We start from the raw sequence: 17,465 nt of genomic DNA, 5'->3' as shown, positions 1-17,465 counted from the left end.
TGTGGGGGAAGAAAGAGTCCTCACTGAATAATTTTCATCTTGTCTACATGGGTCTGGTTAAAAGAGATAAGATTCTTATGATTCAAGAGTGAGTAATTGTTATTATGACCAATTGCGACTGTCACAATTGCAAAGGTAGAAGTTTTGTAACAAAAACGGGGGAGTAGTTAATTGTACAGTCCAGAAACAAAGGACCCTAGGACCATCAAGGAAGAAAAGCACAAGTGGAATGCGAGACCTTATCCACAGAGGCAACAACACCAGAAATGGAGGCAGAGATGGGGTCATGGAGAGAGGGAGCAGCTGAGGACTCTTGATTCATGGGACGAGAGGGACTGAGAGCTGGTGGCCAGGAGGCAGACTTGCAGAATGTGCCCTTTGGTGGTTTAAATTATTATATATGCCTGAGTGTATTTAAAAAAGAGAGAGAGAGAGAAATACTGTTAACTGATGGTACATGGAGGGGATTATAATCATTGTAATAAAACAAGGTGCATGATTTTTTAAATGTGAAACTGATGATCTGCCCTGTAAACTTTCATTCAATCCATAATAAAAACCTTTAAAAAAAAAAAGAAAACTAAGAAAAAAAATTAAATAAAGATGATCTCAGGGCAATAGTTTAAAGAAATTCAACCAGCCTCCCGGGCGCCACAAAGTCTAGATTTGATGAGGATTTGAAGTGCCGTTCTGCATTTCCCCCATTTTGATCGGGATTCTTCTATCAAATCTTTGATCAAAAGTTCAGTAACGGTAGCCCTGCCCCATCGAATTCTGGTCTCCTGATAAGGGTGTCAGCCGTTCATGGAGGCAACTAGACACATGTTCCATTTCCCCTCCCATTTCTAATACTGTCTCTTCTGTTGCTCCAGGCTAATGGAAGCCAATTGTTTATTTTGGATGACTGCAAGCTTTTAAGACCCCAGACACTAGGCAACAAGCTAGGAGGTAGAACAGAAGCACTAAACATGTTAGTAAGCCAATTAACTGGGATGTCCCATGAAACCAGGACCCTAAACTTCCCAACCAAGGAACCAAATCCCAAGAGGTGTTTAGTTGTACATATGTAGCCTCAGCAAGTAATTTGTTTGGTCATTGTTGCAAATATATTTATAACACAGATTTTGCCAGTTCAACTTTTTATAGTTGTGCACAATTTATTGACAATTACATTCATCAGCTGTGTGGTTTTTGTTGTTCGCGCTCATCAAGTTGGCTCCAGGCTCATGGCGATCCGAGGATCAGATTGTTGTGATCAAAGGATTTTTCTTGGCTGACTTTCAGAAGATCACTAGGTCTCTCCCCCTAGTCTGTCTTGGTCTAGAAGCTCCACTGAAACCATCCTAGTAACACACAAACCTCCACTGGACCAGTGGTGTTTGTGCATGAATGCATTGGAATTGAATCTAGGTCTCCAGCATGGAAGATGAGAAGTCTGTCACTGAACCATTATTGCTCCCCCAGGAAATTAGGTTAGGATGTTGGAATACTAAAGAACTCCAAAATTTGCTCCTCCAGTCTAATATCTGTGTTAATATCTTCTTCTTATACATACACACATACACACACACACACACACACACGCCTCTAAGTGATCCAAAGTACATCTTCAAAATGTATTTGAACTACAAAACCCAAATGTACTGCCATCAAGTCAATTCCTATTCATCAAGTTTGAATCAGATAACTTTAAAATGCCACCTGCTGTAATATCCAATGAATCTACAATCAAACGTGGAAGTTTAATTTGTTTCTGATGCTCAGCTTCATGGATGCTGACATATGAACATCCTTCCACAAAACACACACACACGCACCTCTAATTCCTCACCATCATTTCCACACCCCTTCATGTTTAGGTCACATAAAGTAGCCAGGTATCGAAAGTTATGAGATAGAATGGTTGTTTTTTGTTAAGTGCTGTTGAGTTGGTTCTGACTCATGGTGACCCCTATAAAGTTTCCAAGGAGAGGCTGTTGAGTTTGAACTGTTGACCTCGTGATTCAAACTGACCTGCAGTCTAGTGCATTTTCCCACAGCACCACACCAAGACTAAAAAGCACAAAGCACCCGGAATTGTAGTCTTCTTTAAAATCTTTATTTGCTGTGTTTAGTTTAGTCCTTTATCTCACAAAAACAAATTGAAGAAAACAGTGGGAAAGCAGGCCTGGAGTGACCCAGGTCAGCTGGCCAAGTGATAGGAACCTACTCCCCCGAGAGTCACAAAGGTAGCAGGGAGCAAGATCTTTGGGGACCTAGAGCGGCAGGCTCGGTACAGCTGGGGCCCATAAGAAAGGCCTCCTCCACAGTAGTTTGGCCTTTAAAATACTAAGAACCATTGCATTCATTAGCTTTTTTTCCCCTTTAATAATAATAATAATAAAAAACCCAAACCTTCTATAATTTATAAGCTACTTTTTACTATCTACATTATATATAAAATATAGACTCTGTTTACTTTATAACACACATCTCTTTTCCTTGATAAATAACTCTTTAAAGTATCTAATATACATGCCTTGACTTTTTATATATATGTTTGGTTTTATACATACATATATATATATATATGTATATATATATATATATACACATATATATATACATATATATATATATGTATGTATGTATATAGACTCATGTTTGTAAAACACAATAAATACATACTAGACAATGACAAGCAACCAAACAAATGCAATTTTGGTTCTAAAAATGAAACAAAAGAAAACCAAATGTCAAAGCCCTAGGCAGCAAACAGGAGGTGGTCATTGCTAGAAACTTCTCTCTCCCCTGGGCCAGCCCCAGGGCAGATGACTAACTAATTACATGTGGATGTCTGAGAGAGAAGGAGTGGAGTAAAAGAGCCGGTCTGGCCACTTGCTTTTATTTTGTTTCTTCACCTGGGATTAGACTCAGAATGACAAATCAGTCACCCCATTGACAGGAGAAAACCAAGAGGCTTGTTCAACAGCTTGGTCCTCGTGTGGCTGGGGAGGGCAGGAAATGAGAGAGACAGCTACATGGTGATAGCAGGATTATTTCGTAGGCCTGCCTACACCTGCCCAGGCAAACTTCAGATTGCCCCATGCAATGTAAAGCCATGATATTGACACGCTCTTTTTATGACTCTACTCACTGCTGGTGTAAACAGACAAGAGGATTAGATTCACGAGTATTCAGTAGTGCAACACTTGAGTAGGCTCATGGAGCAGTGCCTGTAGTCAGAGGCTGGGCTGGCCCTCCCCTAGGCTTCAGCTAACAGGAAAGAACAAGGAGAGTCGACTGCAGCCACCCACTCCTAACTGATGGGGTTACTCATCACCTACAGATTCTAACAGGACTACGAATCCATCACCTTGTAAAGAAGCACATAGGAATTCTTGATGCCTCTGGCGAGAAGTCCCAGAGGCCCCAGCGAGTCTGGACCACAGCTACTCATGGAGTTTATGTTCTATCTGCCAGCACTGCCCACTTGTGGCTGGCTGGGTGGGCATACCCAATACTGGTGAGGATGGCGACTTTCCCTGGGAGGTCACACTGCAGGCAGCATAGCTGTCCTTTCATGATCTCTCCTCCAAAAGGGAATGGGAATGTGGGGTTCTGCTAGGCCAATCCTTTTTTTTTTTAATGTGTTCCCCAATGTCATGGTCTCTGTCCGCTACACTTCACGGTTTTGATGGACAAAAGAAGTAGGTGGTCAGGAGCGCAAAGCTAGTCAGGGCCTTGATATTTGTCTAGGAGTGAGGGATTGAAGTAGAACTGGGGAAAATCTGGATCTCTACCCCCATCCTTGCCAAATAAAGGACGGATTAGAGGTGATAGATAGTTCACATTACACTCACCATGGAAATTTAAAAATAGCATGTTTTCTGAGTACATTCAATATATATTTTTGTTTCAGAAAAACCAATTTACCAGCAACAGTTCAAGGAATACAGCCCAGTGCAGGTCTGAGTCCCAATTCCAACTCCACCAACTAGTCATGTCATTTCCCATCTCTGAGTCCTACCACCCCCATTCCCCATCTGAGAGCTCTGAAGGTGCTGTGGGAGGCAGCATGGTGATTTCAGAAACTGGGCTTCCCACCCTGGCTTTACTTCTAAAGACGTGGTAAGACATTGGCCATCATGGAACATCTCTGGTATGCAAAGCAAATAATATAGAACAAATGAATATATTGGTCTCTGAAGTCTCTTCAGACGCAACTGAATTTACTTTCTTTCCAGAATATCATTAGCAGTGTTTACTGTTCTCCCATATCCACCAGAATAAAAGAGATCCAATTAGAAATGTAATCTATGCCTGTGAGACAAGAGAAGAGGGAATCCAGTGTGAAGTTGTGAATGCAAAGCACAAGAACTAGAGTCAGAGTCATGCACAGGTGAACTTCAAAAGCCCTACTCCCTAAGAAGAGACATTTTCCTCCATTACACATGAGCCAGAGAGAACAAAATCAAGGACCACCTATAATCAGCCAACAATGTTATGAAAATCCCCAACTCTGAGGTTTGCTGCATCACCCACAATCAAAATCAACTTAGGAAGTCAATTTTAAAAGAAGCTGAGTGATATTTCCATTTTGGAACAGGGAGAAAAATCAAGGACTTTCCATCTGCAGCTCTAGAATTAACCTACTGGCAGAACATCAAATGTTGCATCCTGCTCAACAGGGGGATGTTTACGGCAGCTGAGAGGAGCAGCAGTCACATTCAACTTTTCATCACAGTTGCAATGTTTGACAAGAAGGGCTTTCCTGCCTCAGAAGAACAGCACAGGCATGGCTCTTTCTTCTTGGGTGGGCATATTGTTTGGAGAAGGGTGTTGGATTTGTTTGACTCTATTTGTGTTCCCTACTAGTTGTGTGACTTTGGGCCTCAGAGCCTCAGTATTCTCATCTGTAAAGGGGGATTGATATCTAATAGTATGGGATTGTTTATGGACGAAATGAGACAATGTACTTAAAATACTTTGCACACAATGTCCAATGAATTAATGTTAGTTCTTTTCAATTCTCGTAGTTCTCAGCATTGCTCTCTGTAGATAGGGAAAAGGGTCTGCAAGAAAATCATCTTGAGTTGGGGCCCATCAAGACAGTCCTTAAAGAGTGTAAGTACACTTGACACATGTTTTTGTTGTTAAGTGCCGTGGAGTCGCTTCCAACTCATAGCGACCCTGTAAAGGGTTTCTGAGGCTATAAATCTTTATGGGAGCAGAGAGCCTTATCTTTCTCCTGCGGAGCAGCTGGTAGTTTCAAACTGATGACCCTGAGGTTAGCAACCTAATTCGTAACCACTATGCTACCAGAGCTCCTTGACACATAAATACTGCCAAGTGCTCTACAAGCCTCTCCCACTGAGAGAGACTGGCCAAAGCTAATGGGCTCTCTTGTAGAAGAAGGCACACAGTCTTGAAATGATCCAAATAAGCTAAGGGCATCTCCACTCACTTGTGGGCAGATATTAGTTAAGGACCCCTGACCTGCATCCTCTCTCAGAACTTGGAACTTAAGACATTGCAGAGGTGAACGGTGACATCAGATAAAATTTCAAGTACCAGAGACATCCACACATTGATGGGACCAAAATCATCCACCCACCACTGCCTTCAAGTTGATTCCATCTCATAGCAGCCATAGAGGAGAGACTAAGACTGCTCCAGTGTTTACAAGGCTGTCAATCTTTACAAAAGCAGATTGCCACATCTGTCTCTTGAGGAGGGGCTGGTGGGTTAGAACCAATGAAGTTTCAATTATCAGTTCAATGCTTAATCCATTGTGTTACTGGGCTCCTTGGATCCAAAATGTTGTTGTTAAGTGCCATTGAATTGGTTCTGACTCATAGCAACCCTGTAGAGGGTTTCCAAGGAGCGGCTGGTGAATTTGAACTGCTGATCTTATGGTTCAAGTCGACCTTACGGTCCAGTGCTTTATCCCACAGCACCACACCAGGACCAAAATAGGGGGTACTAAGTGTTAAGATACTAAAGTTACCCAAGGTACTTTACACACATTATACAAAGCAAAAAAAAAGGGGCTTGATTATTGTTGGAACTTCATTCTAGGTCAAAGCCAAATGATGGAGACCAGACCCCCAAGTGTCTTATGGGGAGTGGTGCTGGGCAGAAACAAAGTCTTGCTGCAAGATATTGTTGGAAGCTTGAGATTTCTACTTCAAATTGCTGCTTGTAATCAAGAGTCTATGTATGGTATAGGTCATGGTCTAAAGAAGCACTAACAGATCTCAAACCCATTTGCTGTCATTTTTATACATGAAAATAAACAAAAAAAGAATCTATCTAGGTTTTCCTCCTCTTCCATTTCTACATCTAGCTACTACATGCATTTCAGTAGATAAAATTTGAATACACTTACTAAAATATTTTCCCATGCTTCAAAAGAAGAATAGATTTGTTTCTATGCCCCAGTCTTGAATGAGAATTTCTGTTTTATGACACTGAACATTTATCAGAGTTCATAGGCCTTTGCAGGATGGGGGGGGGGGGGGGGGGAGCTCCCAAGTTTTAAGGTTAAGTATAGGACCATAAAATTGAAACCCCAGGATTCTACTTACTTAGATTAAATGCTACATAGAAAAATGAGATCCAAAGAGTCACCTAGTCCCCTATCTCGCCATCCCTTAATAACAGCTTCTTATGTCAGTTAGGATTTAAAATTAAAAAAATCTTTCCATTCAGTTTTTATAAAACTACCTATTCAAAGAACAGGGACCAAAACAGTGCATGGGGTGGCCTTCTACTTTGTTCTGGAGACTTCCAGGCTAGCTCCAGTTGTGAGCTAGTAGTAGCTGCAGTAGTTGGAAGGCTGAGCATGAAGCCTGTAAGATTAGGGATGATAATGCACCACTGAGTCCTCTGCTTCCTATGCTTCAGTCAAGTCTCAGGAAGGGCATTCCTCCGCCTTCTGTCTTAGAGAATGACCATCATTATTCCCCCTGATGTTTGCATACACCCACAATTGTCCCTCAACCTCCACCAGGGTAGCCTGGGTTTCACAGTATGTTGACCGTAGGGAGTTGGGGGGTGGAGAATGGAGGATAACATTCATTATACTATTCATTCTCAGATTTTGCCTACTCAAAGGCTCGGGAGTAGCTTCTTGTTAAAGTTGTTGTTAAGTGCCATGGAGTCAGTTCCAACTTATAGTGACGCTATATAGGGTTTCTGGTGGGTTTGAACATCGACCTTGTGGTTTGCAGTCTAGTGTTGATCTTACAGCGCCACACCAGCAGTCTGGGGTAGCCTCTAAGACTTCTTAAGTTCCCTTCGAGTTCTACTTCCAGTTATTTGGAAAGAAATCTAGACCTCAGGTGCATGCCCATGACAGCTGTTTGCCTTGCCTCCGAGAATTTTTTAAAAAGCTATGTAGGTTTCCAAGTAATCATCTCAACATCCAGCCTAGACAATTATCTTACATGAGGTGAAGAATTAAGATGGAAAAGAAAACAAAAGAATGATTCCCTGTTTTCAAAAATTTATCTGACTTGATCTTTCTATCAAGACCAGATCTGATGATTTTTTAAGAATGGGTTTAATGACATTTGATGGCAGTAAACATTTACAAACACTTGTGTGTGTGGGGGGGGTGTGTATTTGTGTGTGCCCTAATGGTTCGGACTGCTCAAAGGCTAAACTTCTCTGACTCCAATAAAAGGCCCATGAGCAATAACAGTAGAAAACAACAGTTCAATTGTTATTAAGTGCTGTCGAGTCAATTCCGACTCATAGCAACCCTGTATAGGGTTTCCAAGGAGCAGCTGGTGAGTTTGAGCCACCAACCTTGCAGTTAGCAGTCCCGTGTTGATTCTACAGTGCCACATCAGGACTCTAAGATGCTTTTTCCCCCAACACTAGCTTTCTTAACCCTAGATGAAGTATACACCTCAGAGGGCTTTAAAATTCCTACTTTATAAACACTGACATTTATGTTACTTGGTGTTCTTCCATTTTTGGGTTTTGTTTTAATATCTATTCAAAATCTTTTGGGTGTCAGAATCCTGAGAGAAAAGGACAAAGCTAGGGAAAAGACACTATATATATATATATATATATATATATTTTTTTTTTTAAGGGACGGGGACTGGATGCGAGCAGAAACAAAACCTTCCCTTTTAAATCCGCAAACTCAGCTCAATCTCCTAAAAGCCCTTCTCCTGATGGACAGGAGCTATGGGTGTTAGAACCACAAACAATTCTACAGTGAAACTCACTGTCTATTCTGTAGAAATTTCCACTGTAGCACTGAGGCACAACACAGGACTCCCAGGCTAAGAAAGCAGCCAATGAGCTCAAACCCATATAGTCCCTGCCTGGAGCTATCTTCTTAGCCCTGCCCTTGAGAGCCAGGTGGCAGGGCTACCTCAACAGTCAGTAATGAATCCCTCTTGCACTCAATCCCACTGTACTATAAGTATTGTTAAAGAAGGGTCTAAACAGTTGAGAAGTTCAAAGGGATATCTTATTCTCTGTCTCACGTAGCACGAGCTCCTGCTCATTTTTGGCTGAAGGGACCTTTTTCCTCTGCTGGCCATCCCTGACACTACCTCACCCCACCTCTAGCCAGCTGAACGTCAATGAAGCGATTAGGGAGACATTCCCTAGTGCTTTCTGTGAGTAGGACCACCCAGTCAAGGAACTGTACACTTTGCTACCAAGTACTCTTTTCCTTCAGATACTTCAAGCAGAATAAAAAGTGGCTTCCTGGAACTTTTAACTTTCTGCGTACCCTGTCCTCCCCACACTCACAGGCATATTTGGACCTGTGAACACAGTGCCTTATCTTGCCGACAGGGGGCGTCTGGGACGTCTGGCAATCTGCACGCTTGCCACCTGATACAGTGTCCTTGACCCTACAAAGGAGATCAAGGTGTGTGTGGATGGATTGGGGTAGGAACTCTCTTAACTCCTCCTTGCTTCTCACAGTGAGGTTAGCAGCGGCTGCTACGCCTCCCTCTTACTCAAATGCCCAGCAGGGACCTGAGCTCCTAAACTGAATCCCAGACTCAGCCCAACAGTCTTCTTTGCAATTCATTTCCCCAAATGCTGTTTACTCACATGGACTCCCACCCTCACATTGCCCCAGCCACTCTTTCTCCCCATGCCTTTCCCCCTTTCTGGGCTGCAAGCCAAAAGCCGAAGTCTCCTAGGCTCCCAGTCCGGGCTAACAATAGAGGGACATTCTGCTCCGCCGCATGGCCTCGCTGATCAGGTAGGCCGGGCTCAGCTCCGGCTCCTCGGTCATGATAGCGATGTTCTGCCACTCGCCCGTCTGGCTGGACCGCTTGATGGTGTCCACCACGCACAGGGCGTACAGGCAGTCGTCGAAGGTGGCGGCCATGGTGAGCGGCCGTCCATCCCACGTGCGCCGATCGTCCTGGTCCTGGAAGGCCTGGCGCACAGCCTGCATCATCTTGATGGTGCCGCGCAGGTAAGGCGAGGGGATGTCGCTGAAGGCCTTCTCGGGCAGCAGGGAATTGCTGACGGGCGTGGCATCCTGCAACAGCAGCTCCTGCTCGGGGGCGCTGTTGCGCTGTCCGTATAGGTCGGTGCCCACAGCCAGGAGGCGCCCTGCCGAGCCCACCACCGTCACGTCCTGCTTGAATTCGCCCGGCACGTTGAAGTTGAGGGTGACCGTGCAGCACACACCACCCTCCAGCACCATCTGGAAGGTGCAGAAGTCATCGCTGGTGATCTGGCGGATGCCCTTGATGTGGTCGGTCTGTTTCACGAAGGTCTTGAGAAGCCCGTGGACCTTGACGGCCTTCTGGCCGGTGAGGAAGGTGAGCAGGTCGATGATGTAGGTGCCCACCGAGTGCAGGCCTCCGCCGCCCATCAGGTCGTCGCAGCTCCAGTTGTACTTCTTGCCCAGCAGGCTCCCACTGTGCACCTGCACCTCGCAGACCAGCAGCTCGCCCACGTAGCCCTCAGCGATAAGCTGCTTCATGTGCACAAACGCTGGCAGGAAGCGCAGCACGTTGCCCATGATGCTCATGAGCTTGGGGTAGTAGTGGGCGGCTGACATCATACGGAAGGCATCCAGCGGCGTGGCCGTGCGGTCACAGATGACGTTCTTGCCGATACCTGGGGGCGGGAGGAAACACAGGACGTCAGGGGCCTTCCTGGAGCAGTCGAAAGGGGGCGCTATGTTTCCCAGGGAGCAGATCTTGGAAAGGGAAAGTGACCTAATGTGTATAATATTTATAACATACATTTATAAACAGTTTATTTTATAAAATAAAATGACATTAAATATTTTGCCAACTATATTTAAGCAAAATTACATATACATATACATGTGTGTATGTGTGATGCTATAGGATAAGCACTGGACCGCATAGTTAGTTTGAACCACAAGGTTGGAACTGACTCAATAGTACTTAACAACAACAAATATATATATATATATATTTATATGTATTTCAAAGGGCAGCTAAAGAAGACAAAGTCAAGTATGGTCAAGTATGATAATTAAATGTACAAAGACTTGGAATTAGAAAATCAAAAGGGAAGAATGCACTTAGAATTTCTCAAACTGAGAGAACTGAAGAAAAATTCAAGCCTCGACTTGAAATACTGAAGGATTCTACAGGAAAAAAATATTGGATGATACTAAAAGCATCAAAGGAAGTTGGAAGGTCTACACACTCACTGTGCTAAGAGGTAGCACATGACAAGATGGTATTGAGGAAAAAGCCCAAGTTGCATTAAAAGTATTGGTCAAAACCAAGACTCCAAGAAATGACAGAATACAAATTGAAATCTTTCAACAAACTGATGCAACACTGGAGGCGCTCGTTTATCTATGCAAAAAATTTGGAAGACAACTACCTGGACAACTGATTGAAGAAGTCCATATTTGTGCCATTCCAAAGAGAGGTGACTCAGTGGAATGCAGTAATAATCAAACAATATCATTAATATCACATGAAAGTAAAATTTTGCTGAAGATCATTCAAAATCAGGGAATTGTCGGAAATTCAAACTCGATTCAGAAGAAGATGGATCTTGGCTAAAAGCAGAGAGCACCAGAAAGATGTTTATTTGTGTTTTATTAACTATGCAAAGGCTTTTGACTGTGTGGATCATGACAAGTTATGGATAACAGTGCAAAAAATGGGTATTCCAGAATATTTAATTGTGCTCATGAGGAACCTATGCATTGACTAAGAGGCAGTTGCTCCAACAGAACAAGGGGACACTGAATGGTTTAAGATCAGGAAAGGTGTGTGCCAAGGCTGTATTCTGTCCCTGTATGCTGAACGAACAATCCAAGAAGCTGGATTATATGAGGAAGAACGTGGCATCTAGATCTAGGAAAACTCATTAACAATCTGTGATATGCAGATGATGCAACATTACTTGCTGGAAGCACAGTAGATTACAGACCACAGTCTTTGGTATGAGATGCACTTCAAAGTAAAGAAAACAAAAATCCTTACCACTGGAATAATAAATAATATCATAATAAATGGAGAAAATGTTGAAGTTGTCAAAGACTTGATTTTGCGTGGATCTACAATCAACGCTCATGGAAGCAGCAGTCAAGAAATCAAATGACGTATTGCATTAGGCAAATCTGCTTCTTAAGTCCTCAATAAAGTGCTCAAGAGCAAAGATAGCAGTTTGAGGACAAAAGCGCACTTGACCCAAGCCATGGTATTTTCAGTAGCTTCATATGCATGGCGAAATTGAACACTAAATAAGGAAGACTGTAGAAGAACCAATCAGCATTGACTGATAGCAGTTGGTGGATATATATTATACTAGCATGGTGGATAATCAGTAGACTTCGAACCACAAGGTCTGCAGTTCAAGCCCACCAGCTGCTCTGTGGGAGAAAGATGAGGCTTTCAGCTCCACAAAGATTTAAAAAGCCTCAGAAAATGTGTATATACATATATATACAGGGTTGGACTCACAGTGATCCTTTATGGAGTTTCCAAGGAGCAGCTTGAGTTTGAACTGCCGACTTTGCAGTTAACAGTCCAGTGCGTATCCTACATCGCCATACACCACACATACACACATGAGTCCCTGTATGGTGCAAACAGGCACTTGACTACTAATGTGTTGCAGTTTGAACCCACCCAGAAACACCTCAGAAGAGAAGCCTGGTGATTTGCTCGGGGTGGAAGGTAACCTTGAGAAAATAAATTTTTTAAGTTTTTAAAACTTTACGAGACAGTTCTTCTCTGCTCACAAGGGGCTGTCCTGATTCAGAAAAAAATGCTTATGGCAACTACCCACAACATATATTATAACATATTGATAATAAATGCTTTGTACGGTACTTTATTTACACAAATAATATATTTCAATATCAATTGACATTGTGTTACACTACTTATGTTTTAAGGAGTCCTGGTAGGACACTGTGGGATAAAGCACTGGACCAAAAGGTTGGTTTGAACCATAAGGTCGGCGGTTCAAACTCACCAGCTGCTTCTTGGAAACCCTATACAGGGTCTCTATGAGTTGGAACCAACTCGACGGCACTTAACAACAACAACATAAGTTTTAAACTACCGAAATATTAATATTTATTATAATACACCAAAATATCCTATATTTCCTATTTGCCAATATAATATAAGTGAAGTCCTGGTGTGGCACTGTGGGATAAACACTGGGCTTCTGACCACGAGGACTGTGGTTCAAACCCACCAGCTGCTTCTCAAAAACCCTATACAGACAGAGTCGCTAAGAGTCAGAACCAAGTCTATGGCACGTTACAACAACAATTTAATATAAAATATTTTACTATAACATTATCTAAACAAATATATTGTACCTGTAAAATACTTCAAATTTCTAAAATTATTATTCTAATGACAACTACGAAATACATTAAATATTTAAGAGTATAACATAAAATTTTACTACATATAATGTAAGATACATTTTATTAAAATGATCTTATGTGTAAAATAGAACATGCTTTATTTTATATGTAAAATACAATTTTAATTCAAAGGTATTATTATTTAAAATACCATGTACAGAGGGGGAGTAGTATCTGTATCTGAGATAAGCAGAATACATATGCTGAAATTATAACCGTGGTGAGTCTAATTAGGTTAGAGGAAGAACTTTTTAAAGACATCTTTTTCCCTACCTCCTCTCTACAAGATTCAGTTTTGTGTGCTATACTGCTTGTTTACTTTGCATTCTGGCTGAGCACTGGCAGTGGTCAGAGATGTGTTTGTTTAATACGTTTTCAGCCTTTATACAGAAAGAGCAGATATTCTCCACATCTGAGGGGCGGCAGTGCCTGCTTGGGGTGCCTGCCCTGGGTGAGGTTTGCTGCTTTTGGCCAATGGAACTCTAGCTAAAGAAGAATTAGGCTTGCATGAGGACTGAGATCCTTGTATAAAATATAAGAAGATGGAGGTACAGTGCCTCTGAGCTCTTTAGGAGACTCAATGGCTCTGAGTCTGGAGAAGACAAAAGATCAAAAGAAAGGAGAATGTCAGGAAATGAAAAAGGAATTTCATTTGTAGAAGCTAAGAGTCAGGCAAGACAAAAGAACCCAACCAATTCAGCTGGGGACCTGGAGCAACAGCCAACTGGAACTCAGAAGAAAAAGAACAAAGAATTGCAACCCAAATAAAAAGTATAGTAGGTGAACGGAGTTAATCTCTGCTGTTCAGCTGTGCTCTGCTCTTAGACCTTTTATTAGAGACCTGGACATTCCAGGCACAGAAGAGGAGATATCACAAGGGAAATGGGATGCTGACCGTGGGTACTGGCCCTGGCAAAATCCATGAACTCTTGAACAAGAGGGCTTTGTGGCACAATTGTAGGAATCTGTCCCTTTAGAAACACCTGGACCGGTTGCAGCCTACCACATGGCTTGCTGCCTTCCCATCAGTAGAGCCACAGAAGTCTGTGACACAGATGGGAAAACGAAACACAAACTCTGGCTGTCGATTTCCATACACATGTCTCATTCTAGCCCTGAGTGACGGGCCTGGAGCCACAGCATGACCACACTGGTAGAGCATGACTGGTCCACTCCTATCAAGAAGCAGTGGTGGTGGTTGTGTGCCACCGAGTCAGTTAGAGAATTTCTGAGGCTGTAAACCTTTACGGGAGCAGAGAGACTCATCTTTCTCCCGTGGAGGGGCTGGTAGATTTGAACTACTGACGTTGTGGTTAGCAACCCAGTTTGTAATCCACTATGCTACCAGGGCTCCTAATGAACTAGCAGTGTTGTTGTTAAGTGCCACCGAGTTGGTTCTGGCCCATAGTGACCCTGCATAGGGTTTCCAAGAAGTGGCTGGTGAGCTTGAATTGCCAACCTTATGATTCAAGCTGACTTTGCGGTCCAGCACATTAACCCACAGTGCCACAGCAGGACCCACGAGGTACGGCTAGAAGTTCTGGTAGAGGAATAGGAAACATTGGTGGTATTATCTGCTCACCATAATGTTCTGACAATATGACCTTGTAGGCACTAGGTTCACACAGCACCATCTTATGCTGCCAGGAGCAGATTTCTCAGGAAATGACAGTAGGTCACAGCAGAGACAGGTGTGTACTCTATCAGCCTATGAATGTCATTAATATAGGCTTATCATTTTTTTCCTATTGAAAAATTATGAAATAAAATAGTACTATGAGAAAAAAAAAAAAGTAGAGGAAACAATGCACGGTTCCTTAACATTTTCTTGGAGGGCAGTGATGCTTCAGTGGTTGCGTTCTCACCTTCTACACAAGAGAACAGGCTGGATCCTTGGTCAGTGCACCTTATGGGCAGCCAGGCAGCACCTGGTTTCTTGCGTGTTGCTATGATGCTGAACAGGTTTAAATGCAGCTGTCAGACTAAGACAGAGTAGAAAGAACGGCCTGGCTGCCTACTTACGAAAATCAGCCAATGAAAACCCTGTGGATCACAACAGTCTGATGTACAACCGATCATGAGGATGGTGCAGCAGTAGACATCATTTCATTCCATTGTGCGTGGAACAACTACAACACTCTGCCACACAATCACTGAATAGGTAATGCTTTGCAGTTCTGTAGATTAAAATATGCTAATGAAAGCTATGGATTCCTTCTAGAAAATGAATTGCAAACATATACACAAAACTCTCCCCACAACCTGAAGTCTTGTCTGGATGCCCTAAAGTTCTCAGAGGTGGGTATTGCTTCCTTTATGTATTTATATATATTGTAGTTCCACACTTATCGGTATGTTCCTCAAGGATGACATCTAAGTCTTACAATTTCTTAAGTCTCCCCTAGACCCACAGACCTAGCAGTGAGTCCAACATCCAGCAGAATGTTGTCACTGGCCTCACCTTTCTGCCTGCAGTCTTTTAGCAAGTCCATATTATACAGATGAGACTCAGCAACATCTTAACATATCTTATCTTTCAGAGTCAAAGAGACTTCCAGGAACCTATCATAAGGAAAGAATCTAAAATGCAAGCAGAGCTGCTTGCCCAGAGATGCTTCTCACTGCATTATTTATTAAAGCAGAATGCTGGAAACAATGCAAACGTTCAACAGTAGAAGAATGGGTGAATAAACTCTAGAACAGCCATAGAATGGACTATTGTGCAGCTGTTGAAAATGAGGCATATCAAGGCTTTTTAATGGCAAGCAAGATGATTATGATGTAATGCTAAGTGAAAAGACACAGCATTCAAAGATATACTATGATCTCAACTCTCTCTGAAAGAGAGAGAGAGAAAAGACAAAGAGAAGAAAAGAAAAGAGTCTAGAAGGGAACAACTAAAATTGTTTGTATTGGCTAATTCTGATTAAGAGTTTCTGAATGACACAAACTGTTAAGCACTGGACTACTAGCTGAAAGGAGTCCTGGTGTGATGCTGGTGGGCTAATGCACTGGACTGCAAAGTCAGTTTGAATCACAAGGTTGGTGGTTCAAGCTAACCAGTCGCTCCTCGGAAACCCTATGAGTCAGAACTGACTCGATGGCACTTAACAACAACAACTAGCTGAAAAGTTGGTGGTTCAAACCCACCAAGAGGAGCCTTGGAAGACAAACCTTGGGATCTGTTCCCATAGATTACCACCAAGGAAACTCCATGGAGATGAGGGTCTACTCTGTAACACATGGGGACGCCATGAGTTGGAATAGAATCTATGCCAACAACAATAACAATTCTGATTCATTGGCTTAGGACAGATTTTTGGTTTCTTCACTACACTTTCCCATGTTTTCTAAGTGTCTACTTTTAAGATCAGAGGGAAATATGCATTTATTTGCCCTGGTGTGGCACTGCAGGTTAATGAGCCAGACTGCAAAGCTGTTTGAACTGCAAGGTCAGTGGTTCAAGCTCAACAGCCACTCCTTGGAAACCCTACCCAGGGTCACTATGGGTCGGAAACTACTCGACAGCACCTAACAAGAATAACATGAATTGGAGCTAACTCCACGGCACTTAACAACAACAGCAATCTTCATGGAAGCAGATTCTGTAAAGATCACACAGCACGTAAAGCTGAGTCAGCCTTTGGGCAAGACGCTCATTAGTGGAGTGGGGTGCCTCCGGGCACTTAACTGGGGACTTCTGTTTGCCGACCCACAGAGCTAGAGCTGAGTGCCTTCCGGCTGAGGCTTATATTAGAATGGAGTGTCCTTGGGACAGTTATTAGCAGTTTAAAAAAAGCTTTGTAACGTAGCTGAGCAGGATGGGGACCAGGTCAAGGGGCCAACAGGCAGAGGGAGGCTTGCCTGTGGGCACGGCTAAGGAGAGGCTGCCCTGAGCAAATTTTTTTTAAAAAAAGATTTTATTTGTGAATTGAGTGACAGTTTACATGGGAGAATATCAGTTTTGCATGCATCCTATCGTATTTCGTTTCTTTGCAATGATTATAATCCCCTCCATGCATCACCAGTCAACAGTATTTGCTTCTATTCCATCTTTTTTTTTTTTTTTTTTTTTTTTTTTTTTGATGTACACTAAAACACTCAGGAATATATAATCATTTAAACAACAAACAACCAAAGGGAACAGTCTGCAAGCCTGCCTCCTGGCCGTCAGCATACAGCTTTTCTCTTCCCATGAACCTAGAGTCCTCAGCTGCTCTCTCTCTCCATGTCCTCATCTCTGCCTCCATTTCTGGTGTCACTGCTTCTCTGGATAGGGTCCCACATTCTGCTCATACCTGAGCATTTTTAATCCTGCGTTGTAACCTGTTATTGTTAAGCGCTGTCAAGTCGGTTCCCACTCATAATAAATCCTAATAGCTGTGAGTATGTTATGTGGCCACTGCAATGAATTCTTGAACCCAGCTGAGTAGACAGCACTGCAGGAGGGGTGGTAGGCACCATGTTTTGACAGGTGGGTTCTAAGCCAAATCATTTCTGAGTGGTGTCACATAAAAAGACAGAATAGATGCAAAACCCATACCTGGTGAAGACAAACATCATTTGAAGACCCATCTCCAAGAACAGGGACACTCAGGACTACCAGCGT

General features: G+C 42.8%; 1 protein-coding gene across 1 annotated transcript in view; it reads right to left on the bottom strand.

Moving 5' to 3' along the window:
* Window positions 1–9,175: 9,175 nt before the first annotated feature.
* Window positions 9,176–17,465, bottom strand: part of GFOD1 (glucose-fructose oxidoreductase domain containing 1) — a 152,225-nt gene continuing 143,935 nt past the window's right edge. Inside the window, exon 2 of the mRNA XM_006864082.1 lies at window positions 9,176–10,095. Within this exon, the coding sequence (XP_006864144.1) occupies window positions 9,176–10,095 (920 nt within the window). The remainder of the gene's footprint in view (window positions 10,096–17,465) is intronic.

This window comes from Chrysochloris asiatica, unplaced genomic scaffold, assembly GCF_000296735.1.
Source record: "Chrysochloris asiatica unplaced genomic scaffold, ChrAsi1.0 scaffold00060, whole genome shotgun sequence".
In the NCBI taxonomy this organism is placed as follows: Eukaryota; Metazoa; Chordata; class Mammalia; order Afrosoricida; family Chrysochloridae; genus Chrysochloris; species Chrysochloris asiatica.
Note: the sequence above shows the minus strand (reverse complement) of the source record. Positions and strands in the feature narration are given on the sequence as shown.